We start from the raw sequence: 12,922 nt of genomic DNA on the forward strand, positions 1-12,922 counted from the left end.
TTAAGAAAAATAAAGTTGCCTTGTTTGTTGAGCAGTATTTTATCAATTTTGTTGCTGTGCAGGTAATTTTATGCCTCAGTGCTCTTGTAATTACACAATTCCTTCAATCAATGCCTTCAGAAAATATGAGATAATTAACAATCGATCTAGCTAACACCATAAATATTACAATTATAATAAATATTTTACTTATTTACAGAAAAGTGCACTAAAACTATCCATATCAGTAATTCAAAAAATTGCAGGCAGTGGCAAGAACAATTTCTTCTTTCTTCTGCTGATGATTCAGTCCTGTTTATGCTGTAAACCATGGGAGGCTGAGGAGTAACTCGCAGTAACTAATAATGACAACTAAGGCTGAACAATTAGTCATGTTTTTGTAACTGAAATCAAAATGTAGTTAAATTCTTTGACCAAGATGTTCACTTTCAAATATATATTTCAAATTGATTCTGAAAGTACAATATATATTAGAAAAATATAAAATAATATCTATAAACCATTCAGCCCTAAAAAACCTCCGGTGTCACACATGAATAAAAATGGATCAATTTGGTCGTCTGTATCCAACTTGTCGGTTTTTGCCATCTCAGTTTCTCTTCTTGCAAAGTGACTAAATCTTTGCAGTACCACGTGAAGGCCACTTTCACAAGTAAATGAATAAGATAAGATAACTCTTTATTGTCATTGCACAGTCATACATAGTACAGTAGTACAATAAAATTGGAAAACTGTCCTACGTCGGCACTACATGTAACACAACACGACACGATACAACACATCACAACGCAACACAAACAACACAACACAGAATAACAACGTAGTAATAAAAAAGAAGAATAAGTGTATTTGTATTGCACATTGTTATTATTGTACATTAATTATTATTGCACCTTGTTATAAATATAAATATTATTATTATTACTGTTTTTAACGTTGTTAAGCCCCCCAAAAAAAGTCCAGGTTGGTAGCCAGTCAGGTCAACTATTTGCATTGATCAGGGCTGTTGCCCTGTTGTAAAAGCTGTCCTTGAGTCTATTTGTTCGGGACCTCAGCAGCCTGAACCTCCTGCCAGATGGCAGCAGCTTAAACACCCGGTGTCCTGGGTGTGTACCGTCCCGTAGGATGCTGTGTGCTGCCGCAGCTCAGACTTCCTCCTTCTGAAGTCAACTACCAGTTCTTTTGTCTTGTTGGTATTGAGGTCCAGGTTGTTATCTACACACAAATCTGACAGCCTCTGAACTTCAGCTCTGTATGCCGTCTCATCTCCCCCAGAGATGAGCCCCACCACGGTGGTATCATCTGCAAACTTGAAGACTGTGTTGTCTGGGTGGGAACTAACACAGTCGTACAGTGTACAGTAGGGGACTCAGTACACAGCCAAACGGAAGCGTAACGAATTGGTACAACCCATACGGAGTGGAGAAGGCTGTCTTTTCCTTGGACTCTGCAGACAAGGGAATCTGCCAGTAGCCCTTGGTTAAATCCAGTGTCGTGAAAAAGCGAGCGGTGCCCAACCGGTCCAGGAGCTCGTCGACCCGGGGCATGGGATAAGCATCAAAACGTGACACCTCATTCACTCTGCGATAATCGACACAGAACCGTATAGTCCCATCCTTTTTCTCCACAAGAAGGATGGGGCTACACAAAGCACTGTGTGATTCTTCTATTACCCCCAACCTCAGCATTTCCTTCAATTCCCGGAAAACAATTTGCCTCTTATGTTCCGGCAGCCTGTAGGGCCGTGCTCTGTGAGAGAAGTACGGCCGGGCAAGGGGGAGAACACGTCGGCAAAGCGCTGTTGCAATGCAGCAACATCCGCCCTCTGGGCCTGTGTGAGATGGTGACTACAATGGAGGGAGGCGGGGATATTAGATTTTGGCGCCTCCGGCCCCAACTCATCTCTCTCTCTTACTAGGCTCACCAGAGAAGCGGTCTCCGCCTCCCGCCAGGCTTTGAGGAGGTTGAGGTGGTAAATCTGCGTGGCTCCGCCCCTGTCCGACCGTACCACTTCATAATCAACGTTCCCCACTCGCCGTGTGACCACGAAGGGTCTAATTTAGAGCTGGAAGAAGGAAGTAACACAAGCACTTTATCTCCTGGTGAAAATTGCCTAAGTTTCGCCCCTCTGTTGTACAGGCGTTGCTGCCGCTGCTGGGCCTGGAGCAAATTCTCCCGTGAGAGCCTCCCCAGTGTGTGCAGCTTTACCCACAGGTCCAGCACGTACTGAATTTCACTTTTCGCAGGGCTCGGACCTTCCTCCCAGTTTTCTTTAATCAGGTCGAGCACCCCCTGCGGCTTTCTGCCGTACAACAGCTCAAAGGGAGAAAATCCCGTGGAGGCCTGGGGCACCTCCTGCACTGCGAACAACAGAGGATCCAACCAGCGATCCCAATTGTGTTCATCCTGGTGAATGAACTTACGAATCATGGATTTTAAAGTCTTATTCAGCCTCTCTACCAGCCCGTCAGTCTGAGGGTGGTAGATGCTGGTCCGAATAGATTTAATACCCAGTAACTCATACAGTTCCCGCAATGTGCGCGACATGAACGACGTGCCCTGGTCAGTCAGTAATTCTTTTGGAATACCGACTTGGGAGATGACCTGAAACAGTGCCTGCGCCACGCTCTTCGCTGAAATGGTGCGCAGCGGCACTGCTTCCGGGTATCGCATTGCGTAGTCCACCAGGACCAGCACAAAGCGATAGCCGCATGCACTCTGGTGAAATGGCCCGATGAGATCCATGCCAATGCGATCAAACGGGATCTCCATCAGTGGTAATGGGCGCAACGGCGCCTTTGGCACGGCCGGCTGGTTAACCAGCTGGCATTCTGGGCACGACGCACACCAGTGGCGCACGTCGGCCCAAATGCCCGGCCAATAAAATCGGGCCATTATGCACTCCAGAGTTTTCTCACCACCCAAATGCCCTGCCATGGGGTTTGAATGAGCCGCCGGGAAACAATTTTCCAGGCGGCACCAACAACTGTGTGCGGATCTCATTAGTGGCCGCCCACACTTCCAGCAGTCCGGCTCTGGCATCTGTGGGGTTCCGGTGGGAAGCAGCGGCCGGAACGGGTTCCTGGGGCTCCACCCCGCTGCCTGCTCCGTTCCCACAGGGCCGCCGTCCCTCTGCTGTGACGGAGGCGACGGAATATGGGAGGAGCTCCGCCGCGGCTCCTCACGGCTCGGTCCTGGGTTGGCTGCCAGATGGTCCTCCGCCAGCGTAACCGCCGCCGTCAAATCCCCTGGGGGGTGGCAGTAGACCCAACGAGCCGTTGCCTCGGGCAGGCCCCCCACAAACTGCTCGAGGACGACCAGATTCAGCATCCGAGCCTCCCCAGCCGAGGGGCCCGGTAGCCACCTCGCTGCCGTATCCTCCAGCTGCCGAGCCCATGCAAATGGCCGATCCCCTCCCGTCATCCTGCTGGCCCAGAATTGACAGCGGTAATCCTCCGGGAGAGACCCAAACGATCCAGCACTGCCCGGCACACATCCTCAAACACCCCCCCTGCAAGCCGGCCCGACAGAAGCGGCAGCAGCCGGGCGGCCCATTCCTCCTCCTGCCAGCGACAGGCCACCACCGTGGCCTGGAAAGCCTCGATGAAAACCAGCGGGTCCTCCCCATCCCTCATCCGGTGCAACGTCACCGACAGTAGAGGGGCGGGCGCCGGCGAGGCCGCATTCCCCAGCAGCTGCCCCAGAGCCACGGTCTGCTGCTCCGATTGCAGGTGAAGCAACGCCAACTGTTGGTCCTGCGTGGCCGCCTGATGAGCCGCCTGATGAGCCGCCTGATGAGCCGCCATCGCCGCCATCGCCGCCATCGCCGCCATCGCCGCCATCGCCGCCATCGCCGCCATCGCCGCCATCGCCGCCATCGCCGCCATCGCCGTCATCATTTGGCGCAAGATCTGCAGCGGTTGGGCGGGCGGCGGCGGCGGCGGCGGGGGAGCAGGAGGAGCCGTTTGGGGACCGGACATCGCGCCAGGGTTTCGGCACCAGTGTAACGTTGGACCGGATAAACATACGCTGGAGCGAATATGATGACAGCAGAACTTTTTATTTGACACTGTGGTTTTTGTTCACTGGGACACAGACACTCCCGCTCTCTCTCTGCTGTCACGTCCGCTCCCCCTCCGACACTCACTGCCAACATATAAAGAGACACAATCACTGTCAGATCCCAGCACACCTGTTCACCCCGCCCCTGCACCGCCCCGGGAGCTCACTGCGTCACCCCTCCTCTGCAGCTGGCCAGAGACCATACCCACGCCACAAAAGTGTGGCGAGATTTTCCATAAGCGTGCACTATGTAGACAAGAGTGTTGCTTGGTGTTGTCTGATTATGTGTGTGCACAATAATTTATATGAGTGAGCGTGTTAGTGCTTGTGCGCGTGTCCTGTATGTCTGTGTGTGCTAGTAGGCTCTTGTGGATGTGCCGATGTTAAGTGTGTATGTGCGTTATCATGCCGTGCAGATGTGTAAAAACTGAGTATGTTGTTTGTGACTGCATAGGAAAACAGATGATCGATCCAAGAAAGAAGAAAGAAAGAAGAAACCCATGGAAAAGGACAAGTTGGAAGGATGAAAGAGAAAACTTGAAGGAAAAAGAGAACAGTGTAATTAACGCTTTAATGCTGTGGAGACTGACGGTGTTTTGTCTGTTACCACATTATAATGCATTAACAAGTTGATATTAATAGGTTGGATAGATGGAACAGGAGGAAAGAAAAATATAGCCGATATAGAGTGGCAATGACAGAATGCAGAACCTTCTGAATGAAGGTGTGTGGGACTGGATATTGGACCTTGCGCCACTCCAGGATCGTTTTAAGGAGTCCATTCCTTTATGCTTCCTGCTGTGACACCAGGCCTCTTGGCTCCCAGCTGATAAACTCTTTCAAAGCTTTTCATAATGTCCTCCGGAAGCTTCAGGTGGGTCTTCATGAAGGTTTTAACTTCTGCATCTCGCTTTTGGCTGGGGAAGATGCACTCTGGGTGCAGGGGTGGGGCCTCAAGGGCCGGCGGCCGAGTTCACTACCAGGCCTCATGTGAACTTCAAGACATGTTGATGAGGTAATTTAGCCATTTAAATCAGCTGTGTTCGATTAAGGATACAGCTAAAACATGCAGGACACGGCCCCTGAGGCCTGGAGTTCCCCACAATGTTTTTCACTTTGTGGCAGAGTCGTCAAAATGGATGGTTTTACCATTTTCATAATAGGGTTATGGAGAAAAAGTGGAGTGTTTGGACCCTTGTGTGACAAAATTAACCTTGTGTTTTAATCTCAGTACTGGAATTATGTAGCCAAATTATTAAAGAGGACTACTGGTCCTAACCAGTCCAATGAGTATCAAGTGGATAACTAAATGCATTTTTAAATGTTGCAAAGCCACAATCTACTCATAAAACACTCACCATGAACTCCTGCACCAAGATGTTGCAATTGTCTTTCACACAGATGCGGAGCACTTTGATGAGGGACTCCCTTCGAGCATTAATGTCATCCTAAAGTATTATAACAAAGAAAACAGAGATTTGTGAACTTTTCAGTAGCACAGAAGAAAATGATCCCAGACAAAAACTCTTGACCTTTTAAAACAGTTGACATGCAACACCAGCATCTACAAAGCAATATCAAAAGTTCCTGTTTGACATCAACTTTATGGATATATAGTTTCCAGAACATATATTTAAAAAAAAAGATACATTTTTCTCAGTGGGCCAGTAAATGTGTGACGAAAATTATGGCATCCTTTTAGTGGAATCAGTACTCACAGGTAATAGTTGACTGTTTCAATGGATCCAGCATAAAAATCTTTTACTGACCTAATGCAATACATATACACTTTGTAGTTAAATAATTTTAAAGTTCTTACTGTCATCATGGCAGCTACATCCTTTAGCTTTGTGCCCTGTTCCCCCGATCACTTTGCAAACACTTTCAGCAGACTGTCGGAGAGAAACTCAGCTCCGTCAGAAACCTTGACTGTAAAGGCATGGTTGGGATGCACTGGAATGTTGCATTTTATCTGAAATGACATAAAATTATTTTGAAATAACAGCAGGCACTGTGCATGGTTAATCAGTAATGTTTTGTTGAATAAAAACTGTGTTTCCACATCTTATGGGATTAAAAAAATCCAAAGATGTTTGTTTCTGATTTGCAACCCAACAACCCACAAGTTACAACCTCATTTTAGTTCAAGTGTGCATTAATGTGAGTCCAGTAATCACCTTTCTGACAATACATACAGGTATAAGTTGAGCCTATGGCAGATTTTGGATTTCTCAGTTGTATTAATAGGGTGGTCTGTTTGAGTATGCATGCACCTACTAATTAAAAAAAAATATTATAATTAAGTTACAGAAACCTTAAGCGAAAATAGAATATACTTTCTTACCATAACACCTTGAACCCACAATCCATCAGCTGACTCCTGGTGAAATGCAGAATAGAGGTCGTCTCTCAATGTGCAGCAAAAAACCCCCCAAAAAAACCAAAAACAAAACCAAAAGGACAGCAGGTGAGGGCAGGAGGGGTTGGGATGTAAGCTAGCATAATGCCGCTGATGATATTAGCTAAAGCTGTTCAATGTCCAAAATCTCACTAACACCACGGTGCAGTAAATACACAATGTAACTGAAGAGTCAGTTGGCAAATCTATTCACACAGAAAACCAAATTATGTTATGAGCGCCTCGTAATTAGGTTTAATGTGATATTACGGCTCTTGTGCCAAAGACAAATTCAGATGAAAAAGCGCCAATTCTTTGACAACAAAACAGCAAATAAGCTAATGGGTCTTTTTTAGCATGTTACATGGCGACACTCTAGACGTTTAACTACATTTGGCTGAAATATGGTAAATATTAATACAAAAAATCAAGACATACCAAAAAACGTAGAGTTGGCTGCTCGACTTGACTGAGATGGATGCCTTTTTTAAACCACGATCCAAAGCCCGCGAGATGAAATCACGCGTGGTTTCATGAGATTTAACGTTGCTATCTTATTGACTTACTTCACCTGAACATGATATGAACAATTTAATACACCCTTTCTGCATATCATGTAGATTTTACACTATATAGTTACATTTAACTTTAAAACATGAAGCAATTGTGTTAAATACATGCAAGATGCTTACATAAACCCAAGAGATGGCCAGTCCCTTTTTTTCAGTGTGGGGAGAAATTTGCTGTCCATTCGGACAATATTGATTTGTAAATGATTAACTAACAGTCTTGTCAACACAAAGTTCTTTATTTGGAGCACATTTCTACAAGAAAGATAAGTTACTGAAAAACTGTTTGTGTTTAAAGAGCGTTGGCACTCTTTGGCAATATTGTAGACAATGTTAAACTTAATCGTCACATCGGCTCCTCTGACGACCTGTTTGCTGCTGCCTGCTGCTGAAAGGCAGTGGGGAGAGGGGACATTTGGGCAGTGCATTTATCACAGCATATAATGTGTTTTCTGGATACACCGTTTTTTCAGCATTCAAAGATTGATGGCTCCGTGTCAGAGCACTGGCTATGAATTTCAGACGGATCAGGCCTTAACTTAACAAAAAGGTTATCAATCGTTCTTCTCATCTTTTCTCATTACCCACAGCTACATCCACCCTGTCGGGCCTAGGCTGCCCACTAGTGCTGGGTATCATCACTGATTTCTATAATACATTCGATTCCGATTCACAAAGTCCCAATTTGATTCAATTTTGCCTCAGACAGTCAGAAATATTAAAATTCTGATCATTTATCAGTACTGATACATGTGAGACTTCATCAGAGGTGTGAACATCACAGCAGATGCCTTTGTGTCAAAGTAACTGAGATAAAACACAGAAAAACGTGAAGGAGATTTTCCTGGCCTGGATTTTGATAGCAGATAACTTTAAAATCATTCTGCAATTTTAAAAAGTACAAATTTCTTCAGTATTGAACAGCAGAAATTAGGCTTTCTTGTCCAAGATCAGTAAAAAAATCTGTAAAAAAGTCAAAAAAAAGAAAGAAAAAAAGACAGCGCTGTAAACAATGGTAGACTGGTGGGTAATAAGCGAATGAATAATGCAGAAAACAGAGATTTGAGATGGGAAACTGTTCTTGAAGTACACACAGAGAGAGAGAGATGTGCATGAAGTGTGATTTTATTGTGGTGGAAGCAAAACAGCAAAAGTCAGAGGGAATTAATGACGACATTTGTCAAATGTGAAGTGTAGTTTGGATCTTCTTTTGCTGCTGGTTCAGTGAATTTTGATTGTAGAGAGACAAAACCTGCAGCTCAGAATCTAGCAGAAAAAAGACATATACACAAAGAGAAGGACCCACCGATGCATCAGAATCAGTGAGCTGTCGGCTGTCAGCCCCAACGCCCTGTCCGTGTACGGGCCGTTGGGTGAGAAAGCCAAGAAAGAGAAAGCTGATTCTGATGCGTCGGGTCCGGTCTGTGTTTACCTCTTTGTGTGGGATCTGTTTACCTGCTCTCATTTGCTGTTTGGTGGTTGCTGAGATTCTGGCGTTTCTGGCAAAATACATTTATATATTTAAAAGTCGATTCAGGATTTCATGAATCGATATCACTTTATTCAAGCTACTCACCTCCCTCTTCCACCTGCACTTTCAAACGTACACACAAAGGACTATGGGACAACTACAGGAGCACGGCCAATCATAGAGGTGCCGCCCCTGACTATCGCTGATTGGGACACACGATAGGGGCATGATTTGTGTCACTCGTTGACCACACGGAGACTTTCAGAGTTTTTTTTCTACTCCTTTCATCACAGGCAGCACTGCCATCAAGCTCATTGCCTGTCAATTTGTGCATTTGCATTATTTCCATCGTGTGGCTGCAGTTGGCCATTGTTGCTGAAAGTTGTGCTTATTTTAGTCTCATCAAAAAGTGTAGTTGTCTCTGTCAGAGAGTGCCTGTGTCCCTGGAGCTGGGAAAGCTGAGAGGCTAACAGCTTTTTATCTGGTGCTTTGTTTAAGCACATTGTGGATAAGCCGATGGTCTGTGACTAAACTGTAAATGGATGGGAGAATTAATGTTTCAATGAGATTCAATCATTTACTTTAGTCAATATCATGAGCATGAAAAAGAAGGGTTTTATTTAAATAGCCCAATTTTCTGTTGCCTACATTGTAGAGCGTGGCTTTGCTTCCCGACCTCAACAGGAACATTAGCACACTCGGGGATTAAAATGTGATTCAGCCAATGGAGGAACCATACAATCTTAGTGGCTCTAGGGAAAACTGACAATAATTTCTATTGAGAGCTCCAGTAGATCTTCCTAGTGTACAGGCTGTGATCAGCAGACCTGCTCTGAAGTTTACTGCTCTTTGTGAACTTACACAACTGAATTCAATAAACCCATCACGTTACTGTGAGCCAAACTGTTTATTTAATTCAGTTTCATTTAGTATGATTTATTTAGCACCAAATTACAAAACAGTAATTACCACGAGGTGCTTTATATTGTAAGGCAGAGACCTTAAAACATTCACTGCACTAGACTACGAGGTGTTAATATACATCAGGTTTTTTGCAGGATGTTTCACAAAATGAAAAATCATAAATTCACATCATGTGCAGATTTAATATCTGATTTAAAAAATGAGAAACTACATGCTTTAAATTACTGCTCTTCTTCTTCTCCTGTCCTGTCTTTCTTACATCTTTCTCCATCTCTGATTGAAGTTAGCTCTCACTCTTTTCTGTCTCTGAACAGAAGCTGGACTTTTAGCTACTGTGGCAAATACGGTGTGAAACAAGCTGCACATAAACACTCTGTTTACTGATATTTGTTGAGCTGATACAAATGTAGCATTTGAAATTATGTGCCCCTTATAAAGTATTACTCACCTTATGCTCGCTCGTCTTCTGTAGGGATAGCTAGATACTTAAGTATCGCGGCCAGAACTTCTGAACATCTGCATTCCCACCAAAGTTGTGGCACTCCAGACTATGGTGCCTGAATCCCCTCAGTGAGATCATTGACAAGACTGGCTACGGATACCGACTACGGAACGGAGCAGTTGTCAGCCACCTCCTCTACATGGATGACATCAAGCTGTATGCCAAGAATGAACGAGGATATCCTTCATAAAGATAGCTATAACTTTTGATAGAAGACTCAGATACACGTATATATGGCTTTATCTTATAGAATTCAATATCCCCGTGTTGAGCAAACAGGTTTTAAAGCCGTTTGAGCTAAGATTTTCAAGTTATTCACAAGATGAAAACCTATACTTTGTTTCGTGCAAAAACGCCATGCATGTAACAGTTAGAAAAGCACTGTCTTGGCGAAAGAAAGCATTTTTGTACAACTTCATAAAGATAGCTATAACTTTTGATAGAAGACTCAGATACACGTATTTACGGCTTTATCTTATAGAATATACAGCAATATACAGCAATGAGATTGGAATTTCATTCAGACTGGAAAAGTGTAGTCGGATGATAACAAAGAGAGGGAAGGTAGTCAGAACTGAGAGGATCAAACTACCAGAAGGCAACATTGCAGACATAGAGGACCGCTACAAGTACCTGGGGATCCCACAGGCAAATGGGAACCATGAAGAGGCCGCTAGAAAAGCTGCAGCCACCAAGTACCTGCAGAGGGTCAGGCAAGTCCTGAGAAGTCAGCTGAAGGGTAAGAACAAGATCCGGGCCATCAACATGTGCCTGTGATCAGGTACCCTGATGGGATAACAAGCTGTCCAAAGGAGGAGATAGAAGCCACTGACATCAAGACAAGGAAGCTCCTGACCATGCATGGAGGGTTTCACCCCAAGTCCAGCACCCTGAGGCTGTACGCTAAGCAGAAGGAAGGAGGCAGGGGCCTGGTGAGTGTCAGCACCACAGTCCAGGATGATACAACAAACATCCACAAATACATCAGTAAGATCGTCCCAACTGACCGCGTGCTCAGTGAAGTCTATCACACCAGGCAAGACCCCCGGTGCAGGCTATGTAAAGATGCCCCTGAGACAATCCAACACATAACAACAGGGTGTAAGATGCTAGCAGGCAGGGCATACATGGAATGCCATAACCAAGTGTATAGTATACATTAACATCTGTGCCGAGTATAACCTGGAAGTCCTGAGGTCAAAATGGGAGATGCACCCAAGGGTGGTGGAGAATGACCGAGCTAAGATCCTGTGGGACTTCCAGATACAGACAGACATAATGGTGGTGGCTAAGCAACTGGACATAATGATGGTAGACAAACAGAAGAAGACGGCCGTAGTGATAGATGTAGCGGTTCCCAATGACAGCAACATAAGGAATAAGGAAGACGAGAAGCTGGAGAAATACCAAGGGCTCAGAGAAGAGCTCAACAAAATGTGGAGGGTGAAGGTAACAGTTGTCCTAGTGGTAATCGGAACACTCGGTGCTGTGACTCCCAAACTAGGCGAGTGGCTCCAGCAGATCCCAGGAACAACATCATAGATCTCTGTCCAGAAGAGTGCAGTCCTAGGAACAGCTAAGATACAGCGCAGGACCCTCAAGCTCCCAGGCCTCTGGTAGAGGAACCAAACTCGAAGGATAGAATGCCGGCAGGGGCGTTTTTTCTTTTTCTTTTATATCAACAGGACCCTAAAAACCTTCATTAGGAACTCAGCAACATTAGAGGCCAACTAAGGATCTAACAAGGAGATGCTCTGTCCCCACTGCTGTTCTGCATAGGCCTGAACCCTCTCAGTGAGATCATTGACAAGACTGGCTACGGACACTGACTACGGAAGGGAGCAGTTGTCAGCCACCTCCTTAACATGGTTGAAGCTCGATGCTGAGAGTGAACAAGACATTGATTCACTGATCCACTCCACCAGGATATACAGCAATGTTATTTGGAGTGGAGAAGTGCAGTCGGATTGTAACAAAGAGAGGGAAGGTAGTTAGTGCGATCCTCTCAGTTCTATCTGAAGGCAACATTGCAGACCACTGCAGAACCACTATCCAGGATGAAACAATGAACATCAATGAGTACGTCAGGAAGATCGTCACAACCAACTGTGTGCTTAGTGAACACCTCAGGCAGGAGAAATCCCAGAAAGAAGAGGAGAAAGAGGAAACACCATGCAAGGACAGGTCCCTGCACAGTATGTACCACCAACAGATAGAGTAAGTGGCTGGCATCCAGAAATCCTACCAGTGGCTGGATAAAGTTGGACTAAAAGACAGCACAGAGGCAGCACAGGAGCAAGCTCTAAGATCCAGAGAGGCTGTGGTCTACCACACCAGGCAAAGCAGACAGGCTGTGTAAAGAGGCCCCTGAGACAATCCTTCACATTGCACCAGGGTGCGAGATGCTAGCACACAGGGCACACATGGAACATCATAACTAAGTGGCCAAAATAGTATATAAATCTCTATATATATATTTCATGGCAGCTTTGGGTGTCTGTACACCTACAACATGTGAACTGCTGCTATACCTCCTGAGCCACAGCACCATAAATTAATATGGTTTCACTAGTTTTCTGTCTCACAAACTAATGTCAGTTTTTTCTTCTTCCACAGATGCAGATCTACATGTATAACTCAGATGACTTTGAAAGTCTCACTGCAGCACTCAGAGAGAAGAGAATCATTGCAGCCATGGCTGTTTTTTTCCAGGTAGGAAAAGGTTATGTTACTTACTTGAAAGATGAGGTAGATTTCAGTTGTGCATGTTCTTTCTTGGGAATGTATCATTAATGTTTTACAGGAGAACTCACTGCAAAAAGAAAATTCTGTCAGTACCCTGACATATCAGAGGTTGTTGATACAATAACACACTGCAGACATCTAGCAGACTGTCTAACATTATGTTACAAGGGACATCTAAGCCTTGTGAACTCATATTGCAACTCCAGCAACAAGATGCAGTGACCCAAAGTCTCCATTTCAACTTGTGTTGA

At 45.1% G+C, this 12,922-nt stretch overlaps 2 protein-coding genes and 1 long non-coding RNA gene across 9 annotated transcripts in view; 2 read left to right on the plus strand and 1 right to left on the minus strand.

Moving 5' to 3' along the window:
- Positions 1-12,922, plus strand: part of LOC146519281 (receptor-type tyrosine-protein phosphatase gamma-like) — a 303,364-nt gene that overhangs the window by 197,945 nt on the left and 92,497 nt on the right. For all 5 annotated transcript variants that reach the window (XR_014874022.1, XR_014874021.1, XM_085159100.1 and 2 more), the window contains exon 5: positions 12,543-12,638. Coding sequence is in view for 3 of the 5 variants with exons in the window: in XM_085159100.1 (XP_085015226.1) it covers positions 12,543-12,638 (96 nt within the window). In the remaining 2 variants the exon portion in view is untranslated. The remainder of the gene's footprint in view (positions 1-12,542; positions 12,639-12,922) is intronic.
- LOC146519283 (G2/M phase-specific E3 ubiquitin-protein ligase-like) overlaps positions 1-12,922 on the plus strand; it is a 253,031-nt gene that overhangs the window by 75,907 nt on the left and 164,202 nt on the right. The gene's annotated exons all lie outside the window — the stretch shown is intronic.
- LOC146519285 (uncharacterized) lies at positions 5,361-7,807 on the minus strand. Of its 3 annotated transcripts, none has more exons than XR_014874032.1 (4): positions 6,899-7,807; positions 6,415-6,470; positions 5,882-5,954; positions 5,361-5,510 (listed from the first exon to the last, which is right to left on the minus strand). It is a non-coding gene; the product is annotated as an uncharacterized LOC146519285 (long non-coding RNA). The 3 variants fall into 3 exon arrangements; XR_014874031.1 differs by having other exon boundaries at positions 6,407-6,470; XR_014874030.1 differs by having other exon boundaries at positions 6,415-7,807.

This window comes from Neolamprologus multifasciatus, chromosome 5 (genome assembly GCF_963576455.1).
Source record: "Neolamprologus multifasciatus chromosome 5, fNeoMul1.2, whole genome shotgun sequence".
Lineage (NCBI taxonomy): Eukaryota > Metazoa > Chordata > Actinopteri > Cichliformes > Cichlidae > Neolamprologus > Neolamprologus multifasciatus.